This window comes from Chiloscyllium plagiosum, chromosome 6 (assembly GCF_004010195.1).
Source record: "Chiloscyllium plagiosum isolate BGI_BamShark_2017 chromosome 6, ASM401019v2, whole genome shotgun sequence".
NCBI lineage: Eukaryota > Metazoa > Chordata > Chondrichthyes > Orectolobiformes > Hemiscylliidae > Chiloscyllium > Chiloscyllium plagiosum.
Window position 1 is genome coordinate 116810174 of NC_057715.1, and position 18279 is coordinate 116828452.

Below are 18279 nucleotides of genomic sequence, written 5' to 3' on the forward strand. Positions count from 1 at the left end.
AAGTGTCCATATTTCAGAGGTGGTGATGCTGGATGTCTTAAAACACATAAAAGTGGATAAATCCCAAGGACCTGATAAGGTGTACCCTAGAATTCTGTGGGAAGCTAGGGAAGTGATTGCTGAGCCCCTTGCTAAGATACTTGGATCATCAATAGTCACAGGTGTGGTGCTGGAAGACTACAGGTAGGCCAACGTGGTGCCACTGTTTAAGCAAGGTGGTAAGGAAAAGCCAAGGTACTATAGACCAATGAACCTGATATCGATGGTGGGGCAAGTTGTTGGAGGGAATCCTGAGGGACAGGATTTACATATATTTGGAAAGGCAAGGACTAATTAGGGATAGTCAACATGGCTTTGTGCGTGGGAACTCATGTCTCACTGACTTGATTGAGTTTTTTACAGAAGTAACGAAGAGGATTGATGAGGGCAGAGTGGTGGACGTGATCTATATGGACTTCAGTAAGGCATTTGACAAGTTTCCTCATGGCAGACTGAGTAACAAGGTTAAATCTCATGGAATAAAGGAGAACTACCTATTGGGTTCCGAACTGGCTTGAAGGTAGAAGACAGAGGGTGGTGGCGAAGGGTTGCCTTTCAGACAGGAGGCCTGTGACCAGTGGTGTGCCACAAGGATCTGTGCTGGGTCCACTGCTTTTCGTCATTTATATAAATGGTTTGGATGTGAACATAGGAGGTATGGTTTGTAAGTTTGCAGATGACACCAAAATTGGAGGTGTAGTGGACAGCGAAGCAGGTAACCTCAGATCACAATGGGATCTTGATCAGATGGGCCAATAGGCTGAGGAGTGGCAGATGGAGTTTAATTTAGATAAATTGAGGTGCTGCATTTTGGAAAGGCAAATCAGCATAGGATTTATACACTTAATGGTCAGGTTCTGGGAGGTGTTGCTGAACAATGAGACCTTGGAGTGCAGGTTCTTAGTTCCTTGAAAGTAGAGTCACAGGGAGATAGGATAGTGAAGAAGGCATTTGTTATACTTTATTGGTCAGAGCATTGAGTATAGGAGTTGGGAGGTCATGTTGTGATTGTACAGGACATTGGTTAGACCACTTTGGAATATTGTGTGCAATTCTGGTCTCCCTGTTATAAGAAGGATGTTGTGAAACTTGAAAGGGTTCAGAAAAGATTCACAAGGATGTTGCCAGGGTTGGAGTGTTTGAGCTATAGGGAGAGGCTGAATCGGCTGGGGCTGTTTTCCCTGAAGCACCAGAGACTGAGGGGTGACCTTATAGAGGTTTATAAACTCATGAGAGGCATGATAAATAGGTTGGGGGGAGTCCAGAACTGTGGAGCATAGGGCTAGGGTGAGAGGGATCTAAGGGACAACCTCTTCGCGCAGAGCGTGATATATGTATGGAATGAGCTGCCGGAGGAAGTGTTGGAAGCTGGTAAAATTACAACATTTAAAAGGCATCTGGATGGTACATGAATAGAAAGCATTTAGAAGGATATAGGCCAAGTGCTTGCAAATGGAACTAGATTAGGTTAGGATACCTGGATGGCATGGATGAATTGAAGGGTCTGTTCCATGTTAAATGACATGTCTGTGACTCTCTGACACACAATCTATCGATGTCGATTTTCATGCTTCTTGGATGCTGCCTGACCTACTGTGCTTTTCCAGCACCACTTTGATCTTAACTCTGGTTTCCAGCGTCTGCAGTCCTCATTTTTGCCTACAATCTGTAGGCAGTCAGTCCATGTAACATTTTATAAATTCCTACTTTGGAAATAGAACCTATCTGACTCAAGGTTGGAATACATACAGACTCTAATCTCACACCTTTAATGCATTGTCTGAGCTGAGATGTCCCTTTTTTTAAAAACCTTGTTATCTCAGGAATGTGACTTGAAAGAAGTTCTGGGATTTACATATTAGTGAACCGAAACCTGCATCCCCATTCTAAAACATTAAAGACTTAACAGCCGTCCAGATTTGTTCAATACATCACATTAGTTGAATGACATGATGATCTTTTGCTATAAATTCTGTATCCTATGATCCTGCCCCACTGGTTACCTGATGAAGGAGCAGTGCTCTGAAAGCTTGATCTTCCAAATAAAACAGGTGGACTATAACCTGGTGTTGTGTGATTTTTAAATTTGTGCACACCATTCAAACATGGCACCTCCACATCATGGGTATATGAATAGGAATGGTTTAGAAGCGTATGGACCAAATCCTGGCAAATGGGACTAGATTAGGTTAGGATATCAAGTCGGCATGTATGAGTTGGACCAAAGGGGGTCTGTTTCTGTGCTTTACATCTGTGACTGTAATCATGAGGGGTCTGGACAGAGGGAATCAGTAGAAAATGACCACAATGTGGGTGGGGGGGGGGGGTCAGAGAAACAGAGGCTGAGGGGGATTGATAAAAGAAGCGATGGAGACATAGGGTGTTTCACACAGAGAGAGGGTTAGAATCCAGAATGTGCTGCTTCAGGGTGTGGGGGGAGACAGCGTCCATTGAGTCTTTCAAACAGGAATGGGACCAATATCTGAACAGGGAGAATGTGCAGAAATCACTCATGGGGAGAAACAGTTAAAAATCACACAACACCAGGTTATAGTCCAACAGGTTCCCACACTGTAGAGAATCTAATCTAATCTAATCTAATCTAATCTAAAAGGTTTATTTGGAAGCACTAGCTTTCAGAGCACTGCTCCTTCATCAGGTGTTTGTCCATCTGAAACAGCTCAAACTCCATGGGCACAATGGCCAAATGGGATTTAACCCTGAGCCCAACTGGCCATCAGCTTCCTGGTCAATGTCACGTGCTGGACAGAATGATTGACAGCCGGCCGGATCTGATGTCATTGACGGGCTGATCCCAGATGAGCGATTGAGCGAACCGGACCTGATGTCAGTGGGCGGGAGGTCTGGCGATGATTGACAGCTGCGGCGGACGGACGTCAGGGGTGGGTGGGCGTGACGTCAGGCGATTGACAGTCAGGGCGGACGGGATGTCAGTGCATGGGCGTGATACCTGGTGATTGACAGGCATGGGCGGATGTGACGCGGAGGTTGCTAGGCCCGATCATGTGATGGTGTAAATAGGGAGGCCGCGGCCTGTGCTCCTCCTGTTCCCACCATGGGCTGTTGTTATAGCAGCGAGGGCGACAGCAGCGAACAGGTGAGAGCCGCCCTCTAACACAATCCGCGTACCCACCTTCTCCTTCAGGTACCTGGCAGTATCACCTGGAACCTCATCCAACCCCCTGCAGGAGGCTGGTGCGACCCTTGAACTGGGGGAGCCTGGCCCCTCCGGTTTGGACTAGGGGCAGGGGCAGGGGCAGGGGCGGGGGCGGGGGTTATGGCCCCCCCTTGGAGTGGGGTTGGATAGTGTCCGGCGTTAACCACAACCCCCCCCCCCCCCCCACCCCGGATTGCACGGGATGTCTGTGCGGCGAGGCAAAAGTGAGGCTGGAAACCAGAGTCTAGATCAGAGCGGTGCTGGAAAAGCTCAGCAGGTCAGGCAGCATCCGGGGAGCAGGAATGATGAAGGGCTTTTGCCCGAAACGTCGATTTTTCCTGCTCTTCGGGTTGTCTCTGCGGTTAACTGCCCCCACCCTTACACTGGGAGGGGGTGGTGCGTGGGGTTAAAACCCCTCCCTCCAATCTTTGGGTGATTATGTGGAATTTGTCTGATTTTTCAGGTGCTAAATGAATGCCAGTTTTTGTCAGCTGTGTTCACTGGCATATCTTGCTCTTCTGAAACTTTTTTTATTGCCCCTGGGGTGAGGGTGTGACTGGCTGAAGCTGATCTGCTTTTAAAACGCTGCAATTTTTGTGGTTAAGGATTTTAATAGTGAGGGAATAGAACATAGAACAATACAGCACAGAACAGGCCCTTCGGCCCACGATGTTGTGCCGAACGTCTAACCTAGATTAAGCACCCATCCATGTACCTATCCAAATGCCGCTTAAAGGTCGCCAATGATTCTGACTCTACCACTCCCACGGGCAGCGCATTCCATGCCCCCACCACTCTCCTGGGTAAAGAACCCACCCCTGACATCTCCCCTATACCTTCCACCCTTCACCTTAAATTTATGTCCCCTTGTAACACTCTGTTGTACCCGGGGAAAAAGTTTCTGACTGTCTACTCTATCTATTCCTCTGATCATCTTATAAACCTCTATCAAGTCACCCCTCATCCTTCGCCGTTCCAACGAGAAAAGGCCGAGAACTCTCAACCTATCCTCGTACGACTTCCTCTCCATTCCAGGCAACATCCTGGTAAATCTTCTCTGCACCCTCTCCAAAGCTTCCACATCTTTCCTAAAGTGAGGCGACCAGAACTGCACACAGTACTCCAACTGTGGCCTAACCAAAGTCCTGTACAGCTGCAACATCACTTCACGACTCTTGAATTCAATCCCTCTGCTAATGAACGATAATACTCCATAGGCCGCCTTACAAACTCTATCCCCCTGAGTGGCAATCTTCAAAGATCTATGTACATAGACCCCAAGATCCCTCTGTTCCTCCACCTGACTAAGAACCCTACCATTAACCCTGTATTCCGCATTCTTATTTGTTCTTCCAAAATGGACAACCTCACGCTTGGCAGGGTTGAACTCCATCTGCCACTCCTCAGCCCGGCTCTGCATCATATCTAAGTCCCTCTGCAGCCAACAACAGCCCTCCTCACTGTCCACAACTCCACCTATCTTCGTATCATCTGCAAATTTACTGACCCACCCTTCGACTCCCTCATCGAAGTCATCTAAGTGTGGTATTTGTAAGTCAGGATGATGTGTGGCTTGGATGGAGTGCTCTGTTAGATTAACCACATTCTCACCACTCACTGGGTGGACACCTTTCCTCTGAGTTCCCTGTTGGGATTGTATGACTGTTATGCCCTCCTCAAACCCTTGTAAACTCCTTTTTGACATTGCCTTTCACCATTCTATTCCTCAAGGAAATAGCAGGAGCAAGTAATAGGTCAGAAATTTTGTATTTGTACTATCTGGTTCTGCAGTTTGGTGAGAATGGAAAAGGTGGTCTGCTTTGAGAATCCATTTCTTGTTCACGCTGGTTTCTGAGGAGTTAATAACGCCACTTAGTTGCAGACAAGTAACCTGGGTAAACCGACTGATCATCATTGAGTAAATGAGCTCATTGTGTTACCTTGGAGAGCTGATCTCACTTATCATAAATTGACACTGCTGAACAACAAGAATGTCCAATTCTTTCTTTGGAAATCTGGAGTTTCCAATAGCAAGATATGGTGTGAGATTACTTGTTTCAGTGAAACAAATCGGGAGGAGTATTGAATGCTACAATATATGGTTAGGCTGGGTGATGTCTGTTTGGCTGGCACAAACAGGATGGGCTGAACAGCCTTTTTCTGTCCCTTCAACTTTCTATGATTTTTGAGGAAGTTGGAAAGAAGTGTTTGTATTTCTGTGACACAAGGGTAGTCTCCATTGCAAAATAGAAATGAGGTGACCAGATTTGTGCATGCTAAGATCCCCCCCCCCCCCTCAAGAATTTCATTTTGCCCAGATAACTTTTTATTGTGCTGGTTGAGGGATAAATATGAGAGAACCAATAGTACCATGAAATCATTCACAGCTGCCCTCACAGGCAGCTGGGTCATTGGTTTAACATTTCATCTGATTTAATGCTCAAAGATGTAGAGAGGGACTGGATGCACATTCTCCTGACAGGTTCAGACACTATCCACGAAGTCACGACTGACCTTGCTGAGAAACCCAACCAAAGGTAGGGATTGCACCAATTTCAAGTGAAGTTTAAAATGCTGATGGCTAAGGGGACCGCGATGATGTTCATAAGTTAGATAGCATGTAGGTACAGCAAATAATTATGACAGCAATAGTATGTTAACCTTTATAACAAGACTATTGGATTACAGGAGGGAAGGTGTTTGCGTTGCTGTAATTGTAGAGAGTTTTGGTGAGACTATCCTTAATTATTTGTGTACAGTTTTTACCTCCATATTGAGGGAAGGATGTACGTAGAGGAGTACAATGGAGGGTCATTGGACAGATTCCTGGGATGGTGAGGTTGTCCTGTGAGGACTGTTTTAGGAGACTGGAGGAGTATGCTCTGTAGTATAGGAGAATGAAAGGTGAAAATTAGATGGATGAACAGAATAGATGAAGAATGTTTCCTCAGTCTCTGTCTAATTCGGGGACAGTGACTCAGACAAAGGGACAGGCCACTGAGAACTGAGGTAAGGAATTTCTGCACTCAAGATTGTCTTTAGAAATGTTTACCACAGGGAACTCTGGAATCTCAATCATTGAGCGAGTCATTCACCTCCTGCCTTCCCAAAACCTGCTCACCATGCACAGGTCACCTGCAAATCTCCCTCAAAGCCACTGGTCATTCTGGCTTGGAGATATCTCTGCTCCTTCATTGTCGTGGGGTCAAAATCCTGGAACACTCTCCCTAACAGCATTGTGGATCAACCCACAGGTCATGGACCGCAGAAATCACCTTCTGAAGCGCACTGAGGGATGGGCAATAAATGCTGGCCCAACCAATAATACCCACATAATTAGCAAATAAAAGAATTCATCACAGAAATTGACAAATTTCTAAATATTAAAGATGTTGGGGATAATACATTATTGCAGGAAAATGGCACTGGTGTAGTAAATCAACCATGATCTAGACAAATGATGGAGCAAGCATTAAAGGCTTCATGGCCAATCTTCCTATTTCCTCTATTCTTGATCATAGGTTACAGCACAGTGTCCATTCAGTCCCTTGTGTCCATGCCAGCTCCCTGGAAAAACATCTTAGTTTGTTGCACTCTTCCATCCTTTGCCCACAGCAGTACAAACTTTGCCCCTTCAGGTGCATATCTAATCCTGTTCTGAAAGACGATTGAATCTGTCTTCACTATATTCCCAGACAGTGTCTCTCAGATCCTAGTCACTCGTTGCATAAGAAAGCCTTTCTTCATCCAGATTCGGAACTGAATTGGATCACTTGGCTTCTTGAAGCTATTCTACTTCATTGCATCCCCTTAAATCCCATCATTATCCTCCACAGTTCACAATGCTTGTAAGATTTGTATCATATGCTGTATTTGAAATTCTACTCAACGCAGCCAAGTTAGGTTCCCTAATATGTCAAAAGCACTAGCTGGGCACTGACTCTGGGAATCCCCATTATGAACCACCTTCCAGGACAAAATACGACTGTTGACTATTACATCCCATTTCCTGTCACTCAACCGAACTTCTATTCATTTATGTGTGGTGTTTTTTTTAATTCCACAGGCCTCAACTTTGGCCGGATTGTTTTGTGGCACTTTATGAAATGCTTGCTGTTCCAGCAATAAAGTTTCAACTTTGATCTCCAGCATCTGCAGACCTCACTTTCTCCCCTTTTTTTTAATTCCACAGGCCTCAACTTTGGCCGGATTGTTTTGTGGCACTTTATGAAATGCTCTTTTTTTTTTGAAGCCCATGTAACTATCAACCCTGTTGGTTACTTCTTTAAATCCTCAATGGTAATTAAATGTACAATAAAGTCTGGAAATGCTCTTCAGATCAGGCAGCATCTCTGGAGAAAGATTTAATGTTTTATTAGAACCAAACTCAATTTGCATGCAGCATTTTTAATTTTTCCACAGTCACCTGAATGTGTTAACTTTGTCCTGGCCTCCAGTCTGGATGGGTGGGTGGTTGTCCGTTAACTTGTCATTTATCTCGAGGGTTGGAATATAAAAGCACCGTTGTGCTACTGAGACTTTATAAAGCTCTGGTTAGGCCCCATTTGGAGTACTGTGTCCAGTTTTGGTCCCCAAACCTCAGGAAGGACATACTGGCACTGGAGCGTGTCTAGCGGAGATTCACACGGATGATCCCTGGAATGGTAGGCCTAACATACGAGGAACTGCTGACGATCCTGGGATTGTATTCATTTGGAGTTTAGAAGATTAAGGGGAGATCTAATAGAAACTTACAAGATAATACATGGCTTGGAAAGGGTGGATGCTAGGAAATTGTTTCTGTTAGGCGAGGAGACTAGGACCCGTGGACACAGCCTTAGAATTAGAGGGGGTAAATTCAGAACAGAAATACGGAGACATTTCTTCAGCCAGAGAGTGGTGGGCCTGTGGAATTCATTGCCGCAGAGTGCAGTGGAGGCCGGGACGCTAAATGTCTTCAAGGCAGAGATTGATAAATTCTTGATGTCACAAGGAATTAAGGGCTACGGGGAGAATGGTGGTAAGTGGAGTTGAAATGCCCATCAGCCATGACTGAATGGCGGAGTGGACTCAATGGGCCGAATGGCCTTACTTCCGCTCCTATGTCTTATGGTTTTATGGATTATTGTTTCTCATAGCCTTTCTACTACTGGTGTTAAACTCACTGACCAGTAATTGCAGGACTTCCTTTTGAGTCCCTCTTTGAACAAGAGTGTAGCATTTGCAGTTCTCTAGTCCTTTGGCACCACCCCTGTATCTACAGAGGATGGGAAGGTTATTGCAACTGTCTGCAATTTTCTTTATTTCTCTCCTTATTTGTGGACACATCTAGTCCTGGTATCTGATTTCTAATACTTCCTCTTCATCAGTTTTAGCCTGTTTTGTCACAACTGCCTTCACTTTGGCACTCTTGCAGCGTTTCTTTTCCTTTGTAAAGAATGGCAGGCATCCTATCCATGCCCTTTAACTTGGTCACTAATTATTCAGTCGCCCTTTTGGGGCCCATCCCTACTCTTCTGTTTGCATACTTGTCAAAGTCTTTTGGATTTATTTTTGTTAGCTGCTGATCTTGTGTTGACTCTCTGCTTCAAATATATGCAAAGGAAGAGAGGCTAAAGGCCTCAGAGAATGAGGTGGCAGAAGAGTATACTTAAGAGGGGAATCAGGAGGGCAAAACGGGACATGAGATAGCTTTGGCAAATAGAATTAAGGAGAATCCAAAGGGATTTTACGAATACATTAAGGACAAAAGGGTAACAAGGGAAAGAATAGGGCCCCTCCAAGATCAGCAAGGCAGCCTTTGTGTGGAGTCGAGGGAGATACTAAACAAGTAGTTTGCATCAGTGTTTACTGTGGAGAAGGACATGGAAGATATAGAATGTGGGGAAATAGATGGTGACATCTTGAAAAATGTCCATATTACAGAGGAAGTGCTGGATGTCTTGAAATACAAAGGTGGATAAATCCCCAGGACCTGATCAGGTGTACCGTAGAACTCTGTGGGAAGCTAGGGAAGTGATTGCTGGGCCCAGGCCCCTTGCTGAGATATTTGTATCATCGATAGTCACAGGTGAGAAGCTGGAGGTCAGCAAATGTGCCACTATTTAAGTAAGGTGGTAAGGACAAGCCACGGAGCTATAGACCAGTGAGCCTGACGTCAGTGGTGGGCAAGTTGTTGGAGGGAATCCTGAGGGACAGAACGTACAGAGGAAACTCGATTATCTGAATACCAATTATCCGAATATCGGATTATCTGAATGAGATCTCGAGGTCCCGATAGAAACATTACATCAAAGACGTATGTCCAGCAGTGATCGTGTCTTTTGTTGACCGTAATTAAACAGGCGCCGTCTTCAAATGACTGACCTCCCGCGCGCCCCCACACTTTCCCTGGAATTCTACAGACCCCCCCCCCCAAGCACACAGACGCACAGTCAAAAATTTGCAGTAACAAGTTGTGTGTCTGTGCACTATTTGGAGACTTATCCCACAAATGGTGTGAAGTCCGGATGCCCCGGAGAGGGGTTAGGGGTGGGGGCTCGCATGCTTTGTGCTGGGGGCGGGGGGGCCGGTGGGGCCGGTGTTGGCCGGGTTTCGGGGGGGGGGGGGGGGGGGTGGTGTGCTGTTGTTGGACCAGCTTGAAGGTGGGGGAGTTGGGTCAGGGAGTCATGTGCTGTGTGCTGCTGCAGTCTCCTTTAAAACCTTGGAGGAAAGACATTTAATTGATTTTCCAAATAATTGATTATCCGAATGAAATAGTGCCCGCCCATCATGTTCGGATAATCGAGTTTCCACTGTACATGTATCTGGAAAGGCAATGACAGATTAGGGATAGTCAACATGACTTTGTGCGTAGGAAATAATGTCTGTCATGTGATCTATATGGACTTCAGTGAGGCTTTCGACGAGGCTCCCCATGGGAGACTGGTTAGCAAAGTTAGATCTCATGGAATACAGGGAGAACTAGCCATTTGGATACAGTGGAGCAGTAAAATCGACGTTTCGGGCAAAAGCCTGATGAAGGGCTTTTGCCCAAAACGTCGATTTTGCTGCTCCTCAGATGCTGCCTGAACTGCTGTGCTCTTCCAGCACCACTAATCCAGAATCTGGTTTCCAGCATCTGCAGTCATTGTTTTTACGTATTTGGATACAGAACTGGCTCAAAAAGGTAGAAGACAGTGGTGGTGGAGGGTTGTTTTTCAGACTGGAGGCCTCTGACCAGTGGAGTGCCACAAGGATAGGCACTAAGTCCTCTACTTTTAGTTATTTATAAAAATGATTTGGATGTGACCTTAAGAGGTATAGTTATTAGATTAGATTCCCTACAGTTTGGAAACAGGCCCTTTGGCCCAACAAATCCACACCAATCCTTTGAAGAGTAACCTACCCAGACCCATTTCCCTCTGACTAATGCACCTAGCACTCTGGGCAATTTAGAATGACCAGTTCACCTGGCCTGCTCATCTTTGGACTGTGGGAGGAAACCGAAGCACCTGGAAGAAACCAATACAGACATGGAGAGAATGTGCAAACTCCACACAGACAGTCGTCCGAGGCTGGGATCAAGCCGGGGTCCCTGGTGCTGTGAGGCTGCAGTGCTAACCTCTGAGCCACTGTCCTGCCACATGTTTGCAGGTGACACCAAAATTGGAGGTGTTGTGGACAGCGAAGAAGGTTACCTCAGATTACAACAGAATCTTGATCAGATGAGCCAATGAGCTGAGGAATAAGAGATGGAGTTTAATTTAGATAAATGTGAGGTGCTGCATTTTGGGAAAGCAAATCTTAGCAGGACTCATACACTTGATGGTAAGGTCCTAGGGAGTATTGCTGAACAAAGAGACCTTGGAGTGCAGGTTCATAGTGGAATCGCAGGTAGATAGGATAGTGAAGAAGGCATTTGGTATGCTTTCCTTTATTGGTCAGAGTATTGAGTACAGGAGTTGGGAGGTCACGTTGCAGCTGTACAGGATGTTGGTTAAGCCACTGTTGGAATATTGCGTGCAATTCTGGTCTCCTTCCTATCGGAAGGAAGTTGTGAAACTTGAACGGGTTCAGAAAGGAATTACAAGCTGTTGCTATGGTTGGAGGATTTGAGCTATAGGGAGAGGCTGAACAGGCTGGGGCTGATTTTCCTGGAGTGTCGGTGGCTGAGGGGGTGACTTTTATAGAAGTTTATAAAATCATGAGGGGCATGGATCGGATAAACAGACAAAGTCTTTTCCCTGGGATCGGGGAGACCAGAACACAAGGACATAGGTTTTTAGGGTGAGGGGAGGGAAAGATATAAAAGAGACCTAAGGGGCAACGTTTTCACATAGAGGGTGGTACGTGTATGGAATGAGCTGCCAGAGGAAATGGTGGAGGGTAGTACAATTGCAACATTTAAAAGGCATCTGGATGGGTTTATGAATAGGAAGGGTTTGGAGGGATACGGGCTGGGTGCTGGTAGGTGGGACAAGATTGGGTTAGCATATCTGGTCGGCATGGACGGGTTGGACCGAAGGGTCTGTTTTCATGCTGTACATCTCTATGACTTGACAGTAGATGTGAAGAGGTTGTTTTTTTCCCTGGTCTAGGACCAGAGGGCACTTCTCAGAATAGGGAGTCGCCCTTTTAAGTCAGAGCTGAGAAGGAATTTCTTGAGGATAGTAAATTTGTGAAAATCTTCACCACAGAGGGCTGTTGAGGCTGGGACAAGTGTATTTAGTGCTGAGATAGACAGATTTGTATTCAGTAAGGGAATAGTGTTATGGGGCAAAGGCAGGAAAATAGAGTTATCAGATCTCATTGATTGGTGGAGTAGACTCTGGCTGGATGGCTTACTTCTGCTCCTATATGTTTATAATCTCTGTCCCTCTTCTTTTCTTTCCTTACCTCCCTGTGAATGTTACACGAGCAGCCAGCTTTGGAAGTACCCCCCCCCCCCACCAATTTTGGGGGTAGATGGGAAAGTAGAAGCCATGAGAGTCAGCGAATGGCAGAGCAGGCTGGTGAGGCTGAATGGCCTACTGCTAGTTCATGTTTTAACTCCTCTCAAATAACTGAGCTTGATACTCTTCCCCCAAATCAGCATACTGCAGATCTGAAATTGGAAATCCGAAACAGAAGCAGAAAAGCTGGAAATATTCAGCTGGTTCAACAGCATCTGTAGGGAGAAACATTGCAGATCAAGACCTTTCATCAGAAACTGTTGTGTTTGGAGTATTTTTTTCATTGAAGCTATTACCTTGCAGGCATTCTGGGGTGGGCCATAATTACCAGCCTTGTTACAAATGTCCACATCACAAGAACAAACAAAAGGCAGGCTTGGGTTTTCTGTTGGTTTTTCATTTTTTTTTTAACCAAAAGTGACAATGGTTCCCTGGATTGCTTATCCAGGGGAGGCAATGGCCTCGTGGTATTATCACTCGGCTATTAATCCAGAGACCCAGGTAATGCTCGGGGGACCTGGGTTCGAATCCTGGCACAGCAGATGGTAGAATTTGAATTCAATAAAGATCTGGAATTAAAAAGTCTATTGGTGAGCATGAATCCATTGTTGATAGTTTGAAAAACTCATCTGGTTTAGTAATGTATTTTAGGGAAGGAAACTGCCATCCTTCTGTGGCCTAGCCTACATGTGACTCCAGACCCACAGCAATGTGGTTGACTCTTTAACTGACCTCTGGGCAATTAGGGAGGTGCAATAAATGCTGGCTTAGCCAGCAATATCCTTGTCCAATGAATAAATGAATAAAAGTTGTTGAATCCCGGTAGTAATATTTGTCAATCTCATGGGCTTTTTTAAGGACCTGTTCTGAAAACATTGTTGCACAGTGCCTTGTGAACAGAAAGTTGGGATTTCTCAAGCCACAGCAGAGACTTGAGTGCCACAACCTGGCTGACGCTCCCAGAGCTGCTGTTACAGTCCTGAGGTTTATAGCATGGAAAGAGTAGTTAAGGTGTATGGTACACTGGCATTTATCAGTTGCGGTACAGATTCTAAGAGCAGGGAGGTTATGTTGGCACTGTACGTTGGATAGGCCACAGCTGGAGGATTGGGTGAAGTTCTGGTTGCTGCAATGTCGGAAGATGGGATTATATTGGAGGGGGTGCAGAGGGGATTCACCAAGATATGAATTCACCAGGGATGGAGCAGTTAAGCTATGAAGAGAGGCTTCAAGAAAAATCTGGAAAATTCAGGGTTTTTTTAATCAATTGAATTGATTAATTTTCTCCTATGAAGTATCCTTAAATTCTGTCAACTGCCCTAATGGGGTTTGAGCTGCTCTTTCCACAGCATTAGTCGCCCTCTCCCTCTGTAGCTAGGGCCTGGGGCTGTGTTGATGATCAGTGTACCCACTGTCTTCGCTGCTGTGAGGAACCTTGAGATCTAAGTGCTGCAGTGACCTCTAGGACTGGAGGCCAATACCGATTGCAGTGCACAGATCATCACAGCAGCTGTGTGTGGGGAAGTCTTTTGTTTTTGTCATGTTGATGAGTGCGGATTGAAGGTGTTTGCGATGTTGAGCCTGAATAATCCAGTGCTCCTGTTTTGTATTTTTCCCGTTCCCTGTTTCCAGGATCGTGAGGAAGGAAAACCGCTCCTTATCCCTGTAGCCAACGCTGCCAGCAAATCATCGGGTGGCACTGACCCCGACTACCGCAGTATTCCTTCCCGCTTCCCAGATGAACAAGCTCTCCTTAACACTATTCTCAGCAAAACAGCTCAGTGAGTACTGACCTTCTGAGTATGTGCAGGGACAGAGGGGGCCCTGAGGGAGAAAGCAAATGCATAAATCTATCTGCTTTGGGTGAGGGCCTCAGTTTCCAGTTCCATTCTGTTCCATGTTCACCGATAGCAGCCATTTCAGCATTTGGCCCCAGTGCCCTTAACTTGATTTTCAGGAGGATTGGCTATGATTCCTGACTGTACTAGGACCAGTGTGAGTGTGGCATACCCCACACACCAGCTCCTATGTGTGGCCCACAGCTGTTTGTATTTACAGGCCTTAGGATTAACCATTTGGCCAAGGTTTTTGGGAGCTGTCAGCAATTTGCTTTCTCTCCAATCTGTACCCCTTGTGCGCTGTTACCAGATACATTGCCTGGATCCTATGTTTGTCTGTGCTTATGACAGGTGTTGGACTCGTGACATGAGAGCAAGAAATAGCATTGCAGTCACCGCCCTCCTTAAGCAAAACTGCAAATAGTTGGTTTGGCATTGCAGAACTTGAGTATTACTGATCAAACACCTGTTTAGTTGAAGCTTTTTGCACTTTGCAAGAAATAAGTTAAACGGGAAAACATTTATACTTGAGAGGAGAGTGCTGATTGGTTGGCAACTGAACTCTGACTGACAAAGGTTTTGCTGTGGAGGATATGGCTGTTTGATGATTGACAGCTTTACTGCCAAGCACTGTTTTAATTTTATACCAGGCAGTTGAATGTGGTCAAGGTAACTCTGACAGGAGCAATGAGCTGGAAATCAAGCCGTATTACTTCAAAAGCTGTACCAAAATGTCTAATTTAATCACCAAAATTGGTCAGTGTTTCTCCCTATTAGTGCAACCTAGAACAAAAGACTTTGATTAGGTTTCTTCAATAAACTCACCAACAACATGCATTCTAATTAAGAAATATAATCTTACGATAGATAGCAAAACCTGTCATCAAATAAACTGTTTTGGATTATAAACAGGATTATACTATATCCCCTTATCACAAACTCTCAGGTTCATACAGCAATTGGAGAAGACTAGCCAGCTCTGCAGTATAAGTGGGAAAGAATAGACAAAAATGGAAGAATACCCAATAGGTTAAGGTTTTGAATGCAGAAGATAGAATGTGTTTCTAACACTTTTTTTTTTTAAGTGAACCAGAGAATGACTGTCGTCTGTCCTGTTAAACTGAAACCGAGTGTGAATACATGTTCTTTCTGTCTGTGAAGAAGGCCCTGTATGGTATTAGATATAGCTGCCAGTACATGTGTGTGCTATGCTGAACTTGACTGGCAATCCTAAATTGGTTATCAGTATAATATGTTGGACGTTCTGGACAACATTTGCTCAATAATTCTAATGCAGAATCGAATCTAGTGTTGGATCCTGCTTTCAGTTTTGCAAGCATGGGCTGGCTGAACGTGATCAGTCCCTTGCCTGTTGTAAACTGTTTGCTGTTTGATACATTCCTCTAGTGTTGGCATGCACTTTGCATTTCATTGTTTTCTGTTTTCAGGTTTTGATGAACATATTTTTTCCAATTGTCCATTTTCTGACCCAAGGATCAATGACCTTCATCCTGCCCTCAATGTAACCAGTTGAGTTTTATTTCCTTGCCCTTATAGCCCTTTCTGTGTTTGGTCTTAACCTAGCGCACCCCTGAAATCACAGCAGCTGGCAGTGAGGGAATATGGTGGTGATATCACTGAGCAGTCTAGAGGCTCAGGCTAATGTTCTGGGGACATGGATTTGAATCCCACCATGACAGCTGGTGAAATGGTAAATTCAATTTAATCTGGAGTTGAAAAGCTAGTCTGTTTATAGTCACCATGACAGTTAAAATGTTTTAAAGGATTTCTAGTTTTAAATAGCTTTTAAAATCGTATCTGGTTCACTAATATCCTTCAGAGAAGGAAATCTGTTGCCCTTAACCATTCTGATCTACATGTGACTCCAACCCACAGCAATGTTGTTGACCATTATATGCCTTTATTTCAAGGAGAGTTAAGGGGCCAACAAATATTGACCTTGCCAATGTCGCCCACATCCCATGAAAGAATAAAAAAAAAGCCCATTGGATCATGGCTGATCCAATAATCCTCAATCCACTTTCCTGCCTCTTCCCCATTAACCTTGATTCCTTTATTAATTAAAGCTCTACTGTGAACCTACTTCACAGTCTAGTCTCTGCAGTATTTAATTCCACAGATTCACAAGCCTCTGAAAGAACAAATTCATCCTCATTTAAGTCTTAAATGAGCCCTTATTCTGAGATGATGCCCTCTGGTCCCAGTCTCTCCCACAAGGGCAAACAATCTTTCTGCATCTACCCTGTCAGACCTCTAAGAATCTTGTAGTTTTAAGTAAGGTCTTCCCTCATTCTTCTAAACTGCAATGTTGTCCAGTCTATTCACCTATCCTCCTAAGAAAATCCCTCTACACTTGGCATCAACTTTGTGGACCTTTTTTCTCAAATGCCTATAATGCCAGTATGCATCCCTTTAGGTAAAGGGATCAAAACTGTTCATAGTATTCTAGATGTGGTCTAATTAGTGTCTGTGTAGTTTTAACCAGCCTCTTCAACTTTTAAACACCATTCCCTTTCAAATAAAGGCCCACAGTCCATTTGGTGTCCCTACTACTTTGTGAACATACATGCCAGTATTTTATACAGGGTTAGATGGAGAACATAGCTTCCTCCACACTGTCTCCATCAAACACTCCCAGGACAAGTATAACAACAGGTTAGATACAGAGTAAAGCTGCCTCTATTCATTTAAACTGAAAGTAGAACTCTTGCTACACAGTCCCCATCAAATACTCCTATGACATGGTACAGTATGTGCCAAATACAGAGTAAAGCTCCTTCTACTCTTTGAAACTGAAAGTAAAGCTCTCAACACTGTCTCCATCAAACACTCCAAGCACAGTTAAATACAGCTCCCTCTATCCTTTTAAACTGACAATAAAACGGTTTTGCATTGTTCCTGTTGAATGCTCCCAGGGCAGGACAGCATGGGTTAGGTACAGATTAAAGTTACCTCTACTTTTTTAAACTGGAAGTAAAGCTCCCTTGTCATTGTCCCCATTAAACACTCCCACGACACAGACAGCATGGGATGGCTACAGAGTAAAGCTGTCTCTTTACAGATCCAATCAAACGTTCCTAGAACACACATGGCAATGTGTTAGATACAGTCTAAAGTTGTCTACTCCTTAAAACTAAAATTTAAAAAATAAATGTTCCTCTACTCTTTTAAGCTGAAAGTAAAGCTCCGTGGACACTGTCCCCATCAAATAATCTCAGGAGAGTTAAAGCACAGGGTTTAGATACGTGGTAAAGCTCTGCCTCCGAACCTCCCCATCAAACATTCTCAGGATAGGTACGGCATGGGATTAAGTACAATTTTTTTTTGCTCTTTCCAAACCTCAGCCTTTTGTGTCCTGCGTGCAAGTAATGTTTCTGTTGGAGATGCATCAATTGTGAAGATAACTTTGTGTTGAATTCTGGACATATTAAATGTAACTCTGTTGGTCCATTCCCATTGAGATATGAGCCTGGGTTAGTGGAAAGTCTTCTAACCAATTACTGAGATACAGGAGAAAGTCAATAGAGGACAAACATTCAAGATGCCAGACTGAAAAGAAAGTTGCTAAGTGAGAAATAGAAATTACAAGAAAAATTGACCAAGCTGACCATCTTTTCTCTATCACTTGATAGAGGAGTTTCAGATGACAAGGTTGTTCCCTTGGAAAGGTATAGAGAAAATGTTTGCTGCTTTTTGAAAACGTATGTAAAGTAGCACAGACTAACAAAGACTGCCCAAAGTTAAAAATCACACACCAGGTTATAGTCCAACAGGTTTAATTGGAAGCACATTAGCTTTCGGAGCGTCGCTCCTTCATCAGGTGATAGCGAAGGAGCGACGCTCCAAAAGCTAATGTGCTTCCAATTAAACCTGTTGGACTATAACCTGGTGTTGTGATTTTTAACTTTGTACACCCCAGACCAACACCGGCATCTCCAAATAAAGACTGCCCAAGACTGCAAAAAATTACAAAGTTGTGAATGCAGCCCAGTCCATTGTGAAAACCAGCCTTTCTTCCATTTGAGGTACAGTTAGTAAGTTTGCAGATGACACCAAAATTGAAGGTGTAGTGGACAGCGAAGAGGGTTACCTCAGATTACAACAGGATCTGGACCAGATGGGCCAATGGGCTGAGAAGTGGCCAATGGACTTTAATTCAGATAAATGCGAGGTGTTGCATTTTGGGAAAGCAAATCTTAGCAGGACTTATACACTGAATGGTAAGGTCCTAGGGAGTGTTGCTGAACAAAGAGACCTTGGAGTGCAGGTT

The 18279-nt window shown here is 44.5% G+C and overlaps 1 protein-coding gene across 1 annotated transcript in view; it reads left to right on the forward strand.

Moving 5' to 3' along the window:
* The first annotated feature begins 3034 nt into the window (after positions 1-3034).
* Positions 3035-18279, forward strand: part of lamtor1 (late endosomal/lysosomal adaptor, MAPK and MTOR activator 1) — a 25763-nt gene continuing 10518 nt past the window's right edge. Inside the window, exons 1-2 of the mRNA XM_043692527.1 lie at positions 3035-3157; positions 13783-13931. Of these exons, the coding sequence (XP_043548462.1) occupies positions 3116-3157; positions 13783-13931 (191 nt within the window). The 5' untranslated portion in view covers positions 3035-3115. The remainder of the gene's footprint in view (positions 3158-13782; positions 13932-18279) is intronic.